The 12,883-nt window shown below is 41.3% G+C and overlaps 1 protein-coding gene across 4 annotated transcripts in view; it reads right to left on the bottom strand.

Moving 5' to 3' along the window:
- MAP3K2 (mitogen-activated protein kinase kinase kinase 2) overlaps positions 1-12,638 on the bottom strand; it is a 37,978-nt gene extending 25,340 nt beyond the window's left edge. For 3 of the 4 annotated variants that reach the window (XR_014522607.1, XR_014522608.1, XM_083490142.1), the window contains exons 1-6: positions 11,817-12,638; positions 3,694-3,763; positions 3,259-3,377; positions 2,868-2,908; positions 1,293-1,392; positions 1,069-1,182 (exon numbers count right to left, since the gene is read on the bottom strand). Coding sequence is in view for 2 of the 4 variants with exons in the window: in XM_083490142.1 (XP_083346268.1) it covers positions 1,069-1,182; positions 1,293-1,392; positions 2,868-2,908; positions 3,259-3,377; positions 3,694-3,697 (378 nt within the window). In the remaining 2 variants the exon portion in view is untranslated. Of the gene's footprint in view, positions 1-1,068; positions 1,183-1,292; positions 1,393-2,867; positions 2,909-3,258; positions 3,378-3,693; positions 3,764-5,397; positions 5,577-11,816 lie in introns of those variants that run through there. The other variant, XM_083490143.1, reaches the window with a different exon arrangement.
- Between the last annotated feature and the right edge of the window lie 245 nt (positions 12,639-12,883).

Raw genomic sequence — 12,883 nt, 5'->3', positions numbered from 1 at the left:
GAAATCCTCCCACTCTTGTACTTTTCGGTGAATGGACTGTTAAGGAGGACAGGTGCTATTTGCTGCCATGCCTACACAACCTTAGCAGCTCTTTCCGGATCACAAATTCAAAAAGCCAGTTACAAAAACAAAGGAATTCAAAGATTAAAAATATGTAAAAAAAAAGAGTATTTTAAAACTGGGAAGAAATATTCTATTTCTGTCAGTAATATTCTACTTTTATCATCATTCTAGCCCAGGCATAGGCAAACTCGTCCCTCCAGATGTTTTGGGACTACAACTCCCATCATCCCTGACCACTGGGCCAGATAGCTAGGGATGATGGGAGTTGTAGTCCCAAAACATCTGGATAGCCGAGTTTGCCAATGCCTGTTCTAGCCCATGAAAAAATACTTTTTCATCCATCTTTCACACAATGGCAGCTATCAGCACTAACAGATAAAAAAAATACAGTCGCTAGCAGTCTTTGAATTGACGTAGGTCATGTCTACATCACCCCTTCCCACTACTTTGGCGAGGCAAGTAGTAAGAAGCAAAAGTCTGCAACTTATAAAAGCACCAGTGTGCTGCCTAATCCAGTGTTGCCACAGCAATTCATGCCCTCCATAGACTCTCGTCCCTGTTCAGGCATTCAAATGTGAGGAGGGAAGCATCCATGAAAGAGCACACTAGCTCTGCATCTTCCCTGCTGCCCTCTGTGGGTTCAAATGCAACTATCTGCATTAATGAAGCCTCCTTTACTCATGGAGGCTTTCACATATTTTGGAACGCTAGGACCTCAGGGAACCTTCTTGAGTGTGACCTAAGAGGGTGGAGCTCGGGTGGTGCTCTCTAATCCCCATGTGTTAAGTTAATCCTCATAATGAACACCTGAACAGAGATTCAGAAAACCAGCCATCTGGATTTCTTCACCTGAGCAGATAACACACAAACAACCAAACAAAGCTAGTTCAAAACAGACCAATGGATTTGGATTCATGTGGACATGCCCCAAACACAGAAAGTTCACTTGTGTCATATGATATCTGAATACACACACACACATCCATATAAATAACATGTACACACCTGTGTGTTTCCATGGGCAACAAGCAATATCTTGAGACTCTTCATATGAACACTTCGATCAAGAAGCTGTACCGCTTTGTCCAGGTCATCCTGTGTAGCTAATGGGATCACCAGCTACAGGCAGAAAAATATACACACAGAACAAGGTCACAATGCAACCTACTCACAGCTGATGTGATTAAGGAATAACACAAACAACTACTATTCAAGAACCATTCTTTTACCTCATTATTGCTGTAATGCAAATTCATTGACTGTCCAAAGGCAACTTTAGCTTTTGATGCAATATCTTCTAGCTTGACAGGTCTAGGAAACTGTAGAATTCTGTAATATAAGGTATAGGTATATGGGGAGGAAATCCACCAACATGAAAACAAGTAGCTATTGATGACAATGATGAAAGTTAAATTTTTGTTCGTGGAATAGTGACATACCGGGGGTGGGGATAAAAGCATGTTTTCATAAGGTGTCACACTCTCTCTTAAAAATCAAATTATTAAAAAGTGCATTTACTGAAAAGTAAAAAACAGCACCCAAATTAATAACCCCACATTCAGTAAAGCGAATCACTGAATGTACATGATTGCTGCTGGGTAAACTATTGCACTATTCCGGAATACTGTTTCAACCCACCTTACACCAAATAATTACTGCAGCTGAAAAAGTAGTAGTCAAATTGCAGCTTGCACAGTGAATTAACGAGCTAATCAGCTTCCGAAGATAGATTTTATCAGCCATTATAAGATTTTCTAAAGTTAGAAAGTCATGCTTAGAAATGATTTATTTAAGATCTGCAGCAGGCTTAAACTATGTGAGTCAATACCTCATTAAAGTAAAACTCTCCTAATTGCGATACATCAACTTGGCCAAGAGTTTCTAGGAAATTAATTCCTATGCCAAAGGCAAACTATCTTAAAGATTTGAAATACGTGCTGTGTAGTCATTTGAGGTGAAATACTAACACAGAATAAATTTGTTCACCAAAATAACCTGAAGTCAGTTTTTAGCACAAGAACAGAAGCTAGATCATTTTCCAGGTTTGATCTCTCTGAACATTAGTAATTTACTCAGCAGAAACAGAAACTAGCTGACCATCACAAACCACGCAGGTGCATGAAGGCTCCCCCATTTTCTTTGGGATTCAGGAGTAGCTGGATGCCATAATTGAGCTTACTTTGCATGTGTAATTAGAATTATAGAATTGTAGAGTTTGAAGGGACCCAAGGGTTATCTAGTCCAACCCCCTGCAATGCAGGAGTATTATAGGGTGTGCATGTGTCAAAATAAATGATTTTATTAAGATATATTGCTCTTTATTCTATTCTAGGAGCAAAAGATAGCAACATATATATTTCACACATATACATGCATTTTTAGCACGTTTCTTAAGTTTCTCTTTTCTAAACATTGACGTTGGATAGGCATCTCTCTATTCTCTATCAAGCTTTGCCAATACTCCATAAAGCTACAAAATATTATGGGTTGCATCCAACTGGTTTTCCTTCACTGACAGAAGACAATTTGATTCAGTGGAATTTTTAGTCAGTGAAACAGGGATCACAGTAATCATTAAAGAGTCATCTTCCTTTTGCACACACACACACCCCATTCTATAGTCCATACTGTTCTGAAGGGTCCAGTAACCCTTTGTAGCAGATGTGGGAGTTCTAGGGGGAATTATTAAATATTGCCTCAATTCCCATTCCACTGGATCAAAGAGCCTTCCATCTGCCGAGGGTCATCAACTGGATGTAACATTCAGAATGGATTCTGGAAACTTGTGGATTATCTTTTTTTACCTTTTCTCTCCTCGGTGTTCAAATTTGACTCGGACATCATTCTGTAAAAGAATTACACACATACTAGAAAACAAAGCTGGGAATAAATATTATTTGTGAATATTCCTCCCTGGATTGCAGACGGCCAACAAATATTCTCACACACTTGAAGCAACATTCTTTGGCAATGGAAGAAAAACTATTGGGAAGTGGGAATTTGGGATATGCATTACTCTAGTACACAGGACACATCTGTTTAAGATCTGTTCTGCAACACTATATCCCTTTCATTTACCTCATAATTTCAAAAATATGTACACCACAAGGTGGAACATTCCCAGCAAGTGGAAATCACTCACATCAAATGCAGAAACACATTCTTCATTGTAAGACAAACACATTACAGGATTACCTGTTTTTTCGGTGAAGATGATTTTGCTTTCCCTGTTTCTTGTAGAGGCAATGGAGGGCGACTTGCCTTATGAAGGACTGCCAGATCCTGCATGATTGACTTCAAAGCTTGCTGCTCATCTGTTTAGAGAGGAAAAAAGAACTATCTGTACCCACTATCCATAAAATGCCTTTGAAAACAAGGTTTATTATTTTTAATACCTCCAATAAAATAAGTAGGATCTGAAGATTGTTCTGATTGTACATTTTATTAACTCATATATATTCAGACTGTCTAATGTCTCAAGAACTACTTTATATTCTAACTTATGTTGTTAACATAGATTTCCAAATTTTAATATACACTTGCAAAAATTTCCTGTTTTCAATGATGGTTTGCATTATGAACACAAGGCTGATGTACTTGAGCTAAATTGAGTTGAACCCAAGAACTCACCCATAGCTGCAGCCAGCCAGCAAACCTTTACTTCAGAAGAATGGTTCTCCCATTAGAACCCTTCTGTTGCCTATATGAAAAACAAACATATAAATTACAGCAATGAAGAGAATAAACAGTTCAGAAAGGACTATGATTACAGGCATAAAAAAAGAAGATTGCTATGTCCCAAATGTTAAATATAATAAGCCACTGGAAATTAGTTACAGGTCAGCCACATCCTTTCCCATCAGCTTCTTCATGAAGAAGTATGGATGAAGACTACTATAGGAATTACTTGACTACTGTTCATGAATAGCCAACAATGCAATGTTGTAGCTTTTGCTGTATTATGATAGCTCTGCAAACCACAGTCCCTTTCTCAGACCTCCAAATTACCATGCAGCAGAGAAGCATTATGTTGGCTGTACTGACACAATAAAGCTGTTGTTGTTTTAACCTCTTCTTGATCTTAAATCATATACTAAAATAATAAAAGAAACCTGTCTGGACAGATATGACTGTAGGGATCACAAGGTGGGGGGGCCAACAGAGGTGGTAAACTTTAATAAAGATGAAATATATTTGTGAAGTAAATGCCACTCTCCTCTAAAGAAGTAAAAAGCTGAATCTCACTTACAACTGTGTTGTCATAATAATTATATATTGTTTATTACATTTTAGTCACCTTTCTCAAAATAACCTGACTATATGTATGAATATTAAAAAAAATGAAGTTTAAAACCATAGGAAAAGTGAGCAAATCCATAGAATACTAAAAGCATGCATCCATAAAAATTAAAACCAGAACCAGCAGAAAAAATAAATTCAAGCAAACTAATCAGTACTAACAGACCATCACATGCCATCAATGCTTGAAATAGACAATTCACAGGATTTGTTGAAAATTCAGTGTCCACCAACATTAGAAGACCAAGTTAAGATTTACCCAAAATCAGATTGATTCAACAATAAAATGAAATGCTATGGAAGACAGGTATCCTCTGGACTTGCTCATTTGTCGAACTTAAATCCGGAAGTGTGCAGTTAACATCGTTGTAGGTTGCTACACTGTTACATGCATATGCTGATTGTGTTTATCTTGGTGTGTCTTATTGATACATTACTATGAATTTTGTTGTTTTATTGACATTGTACACACTTTGGGCCTACTAGTAGTGAAAAGCAGATACATTTTACAAATACAATAAAACATACATTTCCCACCCTAGTGGCGCCTATGCACCATTCAGAACAGCTAACATTTAAAACCCAGAATAAAATACAATTCTTTTTAAAACATTAACACAATATAATTAAAAGAGAGCTAAGTTGTAGCAGCTAAAACAGAGATTAATATAATCTACCCAAATGATAAAACAATACCTGCCCAAACAAAAAGGTTTTTGCCATATAGTGAAACACTGTAAAAAAAGGGGGAAGCATCCAAGTGTTAAAAAATTTAGGTGTAGCTGCAGAGAAGGATGTTTATCTAGACCCTAGCAACCATGCCTGCATCATACTGTAGCTGGGCACCAACTTGGATGGCTTTAGAAGAGAACTGTACAAATTCATGGAAGATAAGTGGCTATTAGCCATAATGGCTATTCTTTACCTCTGTGGTCAGAAGCAATATGCTATGGAATACCAGTGGCCAAAAACCACAAAAGGGGAGAGTGCTCTTGTGCTTGGGTCCTGTTTGTGGGTTTCTCAAAGGCAGCTCACCGTGACAAGGTGCTGGACTAGACGGGCCTTTGGACTGATCTGGCAGGCTTTCCTTCTGTTCTTACAGTTGGGACATAGAGAAGAGCATCTCAGTAATATCTTAAGGTGAGGGCAGGAAGATACAGGAGGGGGCTGTCCACAGTATCCTGGTCTTAAGTCACCAACACTTTGATTTATACTTTGAAACAAATCAGTAGTCAGTGCAGCCTGGCAGGACAGGTGTAACATCATCCCATAAGCCAGCATTCTCGACCAACTAGTTTCAAAAAACTTTGGAAAGGTAGCCCCACGCAGAGCATGCTTCAATAATCCAATCTGGATGCAACTATGTCTACATGGTCACCATGACCAGGTCCGACCTCGTAGAAATGGACACAGTTGTCACACCAGCTAAGCAGGAGAAAGGCACTCCTGGCTACAACTGCTCTTTGAGCACCCAGGTACAAAGCAAGGTTCAGAAGCACACAACCCACCCAAACTGTGAACGTGATTCTTCAAGGAGAGTACTGTCAAATTTGGAACAGGATGAACCCCTATTCCACAACCCCTTTGTCTTGTCTAGATTAAGTTTCAATTTATTAGCCCTTATCCTGCTCAATACTGCCTCCAGACACCAATGCAGAATATCAACAGCTTTCTGTTATAGATGATTGCAATGCAAATGAAAGTCTGGTTTTATATATGTGTTCCTATCCAAACCAACTAAAGCCACAATTCAAAGAAGCTGCTACATGCATGTACAGGAACAGCACCTCCGCATTTTACTTTCTCAGCAGGTTTGCATATGTATGTTTCTGTCTACCTCCATCTCTCTCCCCATCATATCAACTATATTTAAGTACAGTGGTACCTCAGGTTACATACGCTTCAGGTTACAGACTCCGCTAACCCAGAAATAGTATCTCGAGTTAAGAACTTTGCTTCAGGGTGATAACAGAAACCGTGCTCCGGCGGCACAGCAGCAGCAGGAGGCCCCTTTAGCTAAAGTGGTGCTTCAGGTTAAGAAATTTCAGGTTAAGAACGGACCTCTGGAACGAATTAAATACTTAACCCGAGGTACCACTGTATTTTGTACTCACACAAAGTAGCTGAAACACCACTACCCATGCACAAAAAAAAACCAGCTAACCCTGAAGATTGCAGGAGTACTATCTATCTATCTATTTAGATGGGAAACCATTTGTTTTTTGCAAGAGCAACCTGCAACACAATTTTGGAGCTTAATTTCCTACTGGTGGTTTCCCATTTGGAAAACCAAACCAGGTAATTCTGAAACCTATCCATTGGGCACAAAATGCTGACTGACTGTCATGAAAAACAACAACTATAAACTATGTGGGAGCGGGAATGCAATGGCCAGAGAAAGACACAGATATAAAATGGATCGACAAGGCCATTTCACTGTCTTGATAGGTCACTTCCTCGTTCACACACATAAACTACTTTAAAGTGTCCCCAGGGTCAGAATTGGGAGCTGTTCACAGAAATCCAAGATTCTAATGTATCTGGGATTCAGCACAAAGGTGTGTTTGCCACCTCTGCTCAGAATACTGACTGTTAGATGGGGGACCTGTGGGAGGCAGAGAGGAGAATGGGACAGAGTGGCTGGAACCCTGAACAGAAACAGTCCATACTCCACACTGCATTTGTACAGACTAATAGCAATCAAAATTAGCTAAGTGACAGCCCTTCGGAACTATCCATGCAGAGGAGGAGGAGGTCTCACCAGGCTTGAAAGAACCCCAAGGTTTTCATAAATTAAAAACAAATATTTAGAGGGGAAACCATCAGTAGGAAATTAATCTCCAGAACAGCCCAATGGGAGCTGAATATACTTGGTAGCCATAGAATACTGGCACTGCATACGTATATACAGGGGTAGGTAGGGGAGAACAGAGTAGCTGTGATGCTGTACTAAAGCACCCCACACTACAAAATTGTGTTGCAGGTTGCTCTTGCAAAAAACAAATCTTGAAAACTAAAAAAAATGGGCTGAAATGAACAACAGAAACATCTGGATATTTTAAAGTCAGAAAGAACATGTGTGTTGAATTATGAAATTCCTCTGTTCCTAACACTTTTGAAACCCGTCTGCTGCCTAAACAATTAAGACTAAAGATAAGCAGAAACTTTCATGGATTTGGGTAGTCTTCAGCACTGCACACATTAAGTTGAAACTGTTTATTTTATTTTAAGTATTACTCTCTTCGCAAGCCAAGAATTTCATAACACCAACACTATTTAGCTGGCAAGGCTGTATAGAGATTATCACTGAGAGTTGTTCTTGGTACAGGTAAGGAAAAAAATGCCCCATACTATTTATCTTATTTGGGGGGGGAGGGGAATTATAGACTGCTTAACGTTAGAAAAATTTGAAGCAGAGTACACATATACAATAAAAGACAGCATAAAATCAATAAAAACAAACAATAAAACACAAGAACACCATCATAAACATACAGGAAACAGAGATACAAAGAGACAGAGTCCAGCCTTAGGGGACAGGAGAGGCCTGAACAAGGTGTGGCTTCAAGCAGATAACTGATAGATTGCACAGGGAAGGGCCTTCCAAGCGTACAAAATGCCCCCTTCCAATTCATCACTCAACAATGGTGAGGAACCTTTTTGGCCGAATGGGCCATATCTTTATCACCCTCCACTCCTGCAAGTCAACTCTGACAGAAGGGAGGGACAATCCATCTATAAATCATCTGACTTCATAATGACAGCAGATGACTGTCAAGTGCCAAAACCGGAAGCTTAGCCCAAAGTCTTTGCAAGCTCTAGGCTTGACACCTGAGCACCAAACACAGGGCTGGCAAAGCCCCCTGTACAGCAGCTACCAAGCACCCAACAACTAGTTGATAGCTGGGCACTTGGGAACTATTGTAAAATAGGGGTGTTGCTGGCATTGCCAACTGGCAGTGTATGCCAAGGTGCTTTTGGCCAAACCGTTCCCTTACATACCCCACACCTGACATCAAAATGGCATTATGTGTAGGACAGTTGGGCAGAGTTCACTTGAAATGGCCTCAAAGACCAAACTGAGTGGCTTGGTGGCCCAGAATAGGTCCATGGACTGCAGATTCTCCACCCCTGCCATAAAATAATCTTTAGGATCCACTACCACCAATAGGGTTTCAGGTTGATTAGCTAAGAGATCAAACAGCTCTTTCGGGTAACCTGGCCCTGAGTAGTTCAAGGCTTTATCTGTCAATTACAATACCTTGAACCTCAGTTCACATACCAACCAATGTAGCAAGTTATGCAGAGTACAAGAGGGTGGGAGCAATAATGTTCAGCTAATACAGTGGTGCCTCGCAAGACGAAATTAATTCGTTCCGCGAGTTTTGTCTTGCGATTTTTTTCGTCTTGCGAAGCACGGTGTCGGGAAAGTTTTGGAAAAGCTTCAAAAATCACCAAAGTCTTTAAAAACCTCAAAAAAGGCTACCACACCGCGTTCTATGAGTTGCTCCTCGAAGTCAAGTCGCAACTGTATTAACGGTGTTAAGAAAAAGGAAACAAACTTGCAAGACATTTCCGTCTTGCAAAGCAAGCCCATAGGGAAAATTGTCTTGCGAAGCAACTCAAAAAACAAAAAACCCTTTCTTCTAGCGAGTTTTTTGTCTTGCGAGGCATTCGTCTTGTGAGGTACCACTGTAAATGGTTTAATGGTTCTGGCTGTACAGACCTCTCTTTTTTTTATATCAAAAAACTTTACAGCTACATTGCTAACCACTTCTTTGCTTTTTGGCATCAAGTTAAATGTGTTCTGTGAGTTATTTTATAAGTGTCATTTTCTACCAAGGTGATAATTAAATCATTTCACAATTTTACAGTTTCTAGAGGAAGTCTGCATCAGCATTTACTTGGGCTGAAAATAGTCTAAATGACAACCCTTTTTGTAATGTTTTAATATTGTAATGTTAACATGGCAAGGAATTGCAAGAATCAAAATACTATTTTTCCTCCTCCAAAAAAACATTGCTAAGTTGTTTATCCTATATGCTTCTGCCCTGACATCAACATCTTTCAGCTTGTTATGATCATGAAACTGAATTTTGTTCCTAAATTAAAATATACAACTGATAGTCACAAATTTGCAGCACTGAAGGGGGGAGTGGCAGTTGAAAATAGAGTTTGAGTAGAGTGAGAAAAGAGTCAGGGAAGGCTCTGTTGTGTTAGCTTTTTGGTATTAGCTTATGTGTTGTACCCACCTCTTGTATTTCTCCTTGTTTAAATTGGTTTAGACAACAACAACAACCCTCAGTGTTCTTACATCCCTGCTTTACTGAAGCTTCTGCCATTGTTTGAGTACAGGAAAAAGGGGAGAAAACTGAAAGGAGAAAATTGGTTGTTTTAAGCATCTCCCTCAGGTCTGCCTCATGTGAAAGAGATAAAAATGTGGAGCCCTCAGATATTCAATAGTACCTTCACAGAATGCATTTCTGTTCTCATGTGTTGTCTGGTCCCATGTATTTCTGGTCCCATGGAGTTACAGATTCAATGTAGTAATTTAGAAGATATGTTTTATTAACAAGCAAACACCCATATATGTACAACATCCATCAACACAAGCTAACTAGCATACTTGCTCTTAAAATTCTATTCCTCTTAAAAATGTATAGCATATCAGCATGGGGTATATGTGCAAAAGAGGCTACAGAATAGGAGAGAAGAGAAGGCATGGAATTGGTGGGTGGTCTGTGTGCAAGGCAGAGTTAGAAAAAAATAGGAAGGAGGTAAGAAAAAGGGATGAAGTTGAAAATGGGTGCAGAGGAAGTTGCAAAGAAGGAGGGAGTGGAAGGCATGGGAGTTGGGATGAAGATGAAAGCAGAGGCTTCATCATAACTGGATGGAAGGTGAAAAGGATGGTTAGTGGATGCAATGTATTTGGAGGAAGATACAGGAGGTTACTATGGGGGTGGTCTGTGTGCAGGGGTTGCACAAAAAGAGAGAGGGAGGCATGGATATGGGGATGAAGGTGAAAACATGCATTCAAAGCAAGATTGCAGAATAGGAGCGGTGGCTTCTGAAATGAGGTTGGGAAAATGAAAAGTGAGCTTAACAGTTGCGTAGAGTGGGAATGAAAAGGGTTAATGTGGGGGAATTCCAGGGGGATTTGTGAGTGGAGAGAGCACAGATGCAGTATTCTATGAAAATTCATTATTCCAAAAGTGAACTTCCACTAGCCTTTTTAGCCATTCAACAGAAAATAAGCATGAAACACAAATATCACTAAGTTGGGTCAGCATCTTTCAGCTTTGATCTTCTAACCAACAATGTTGTGGCAAACCCTGAAGAATTTGTTTGCAAAGTAAGAACGGAAGCTAGATAAATTCCTTGCATGTATTTCCACACTTCACAACTCAGGGCAAAAGGAGCTCTTTGTTCACTTTCCCTCTTGAAAATACCTGATAGGCAATTCTCATAAATTCACAACATCAAGAACTCAAGTAAAATGACATTAATAGGGTAGTACAAGTTACAAGCCGCAACACATAAAAAACAGCACATTCACCCAATATTCCTTGTCAGTAGAAGTCACTCAACTTGACCATAACCTCTAACTACACTCCACAACTACACACTGAAAATTGTCACTAGCCAACATGGCCACCAAAACTGCACCAACTCCTCCATAAAATCCCAAATCAGGATTAAAACCCCGTTTTATACTTCTAGTAAATCAATATCTCATTTTAACATCAAGCCTAATCTGTGCTGACATCCTGTTTTTTGAACCACAGTGTTAAACTGTGGCCTACTTCTTACCTGATGCTCTTTTGCAAGTATCTTGTGGATTCTTTCTTATTTCCTCTCTCTCCATACCTCATCTCTGCAGTTGAAACCAGATTCCTCTGCTGGAGATGTGTCTTTGTGTGCACGTGTGGTAGCAGAGCAAAAAGATGCTATATAAAAACCTTTTTTCCATTCTCAGATAAATGTACACACAGTGTGACTTATTCCCAAATAAGTATGCTTATGCCAAGCCTTATGGTTTAGAGAACTCACAAACCTCACCTCCTTTCCAAAGACACACACACATGCCAAAATCCTAGCCACACTCTTGATAGCGGGACTTACATTTGAGTAGACACACTCGCAGGATGGCATAGAAAGAAACCACAATTTACTCCTCCCCTTTCTTCCTCAATGACAATTCAAGGGTCCTCCCAAACCCCGAATCCCCAGAGACTTTCGGTACTTGGCTTTTCCCAATTACAACCGCAACCAGGAAAAGTGACCCACTAGAAATAAAGATAATATATCATATATAATAAATATAGGTTACATGCATGGCTATGAGCTGCAAAGGGGGGTGGGGTCTCCTACACCAAGAGCAAGAGGCTCCTTTCCCCCATCTCCTCAGACACCAGAGCAGGCGACATGAACGCGCGCGCGTGCACACTACCTACCTGTGGGGCAGAGACGAGGAAGTGGGGGGGGGGGGAGGCAGAGGGTTTCCTCCCCCCCAGAAGCCGGCAGCTCCAGGCCTCGAACACCGGAGGGGTCCAGGATCCTGGCTTTCAGCTGAGGCCAGACCCACTCTCACCCCTCACCGGGTACCGGTGAGGAGCGCGGGGGGGGAGGAGAACAGCAGGCCCAGCAACACCCCCTCCGCAGGGAGGGGGGCAAGCACCACGTCGATGCGGGGGTAGGGGGACAGACCCACAGAAAGAGCCGGGGGGGAGGTGGAAGTGGCCAATGAGGCAGCGGCCCCCCCTCACTCTCCCCTGCGCTACCCGGGGGCCGGAGGGGGAAGGGAAAGAAGCGCGCAAGGAGCCCCCACCACCCCAACCCGGTGCCCGTCTCCTATTCGAGCAGACCTTTCCCCCACCGCCACCCCTCACAAGCAACCCCTGTTCTTTTTCCTCCTCAAGATCTCCTCAGGCTCCGCCTCCCCCCACGCAGGAGCCCGTGACTCCCGTACACACACAAGACGGGAACGTCGCAACGTCACGACGCACGTCGCGCCAAAATAAATAAATAAATAAAAGGCACGAAGGAGGGAAAGAGCCGCGTCCCCCTACGGAGACTTTATTCGGAAAGGGGCTCGCGGGTGGCCTGAAGAAGCGCGCTCGGAGAAAGAGTCTCCCGAAAGGATAGCTTTTGTAACCCGGTGAAGTCGCAGGACTACAACTCCCAGCAAGCCCCATGACAGCGTAGCCAATAATGAAGGATCATGGGAGTTGTAGTTCCGGTGACGTCTGAGGACACCCACCCCGTCTTCCCATAGCGTCCAACTGCCTGTCGGGGGGAAAAAATAAAAAGGAAACCCGGCATCTATGATCTCCTCTGAGCGCAGAGCGACTGGGCTGGAGGTCTTGAGGATTCTAAGATGTAAAAAAATAAAATAAAATAAATCCACCGCCGAAATAAATATGCTTTGTGTCAGAGAACTACCAACTGAGGATAAACGCAACTCTTATACAGTATAGAAGCAGAACTTCCTTGATTGGGACTCACAAGTCTGCAAGTTGCA

Source organism: Podarcis liolepis (assembly GCF_965112155.1).
Source record: "Podarcis liolepis genome assembly, chromosome: 1".
NCBI lineage: Eukaryota > Metazoa > Chordata > Lepidosauria > Squamata > Lacertidae > Podarcis > Podarcis liolepis.
The sequence above is the reverse complement of the archived record's forward strand: the minus strand, read 5'-3'. Positions and strand labels throughout refer to the sequence as shown.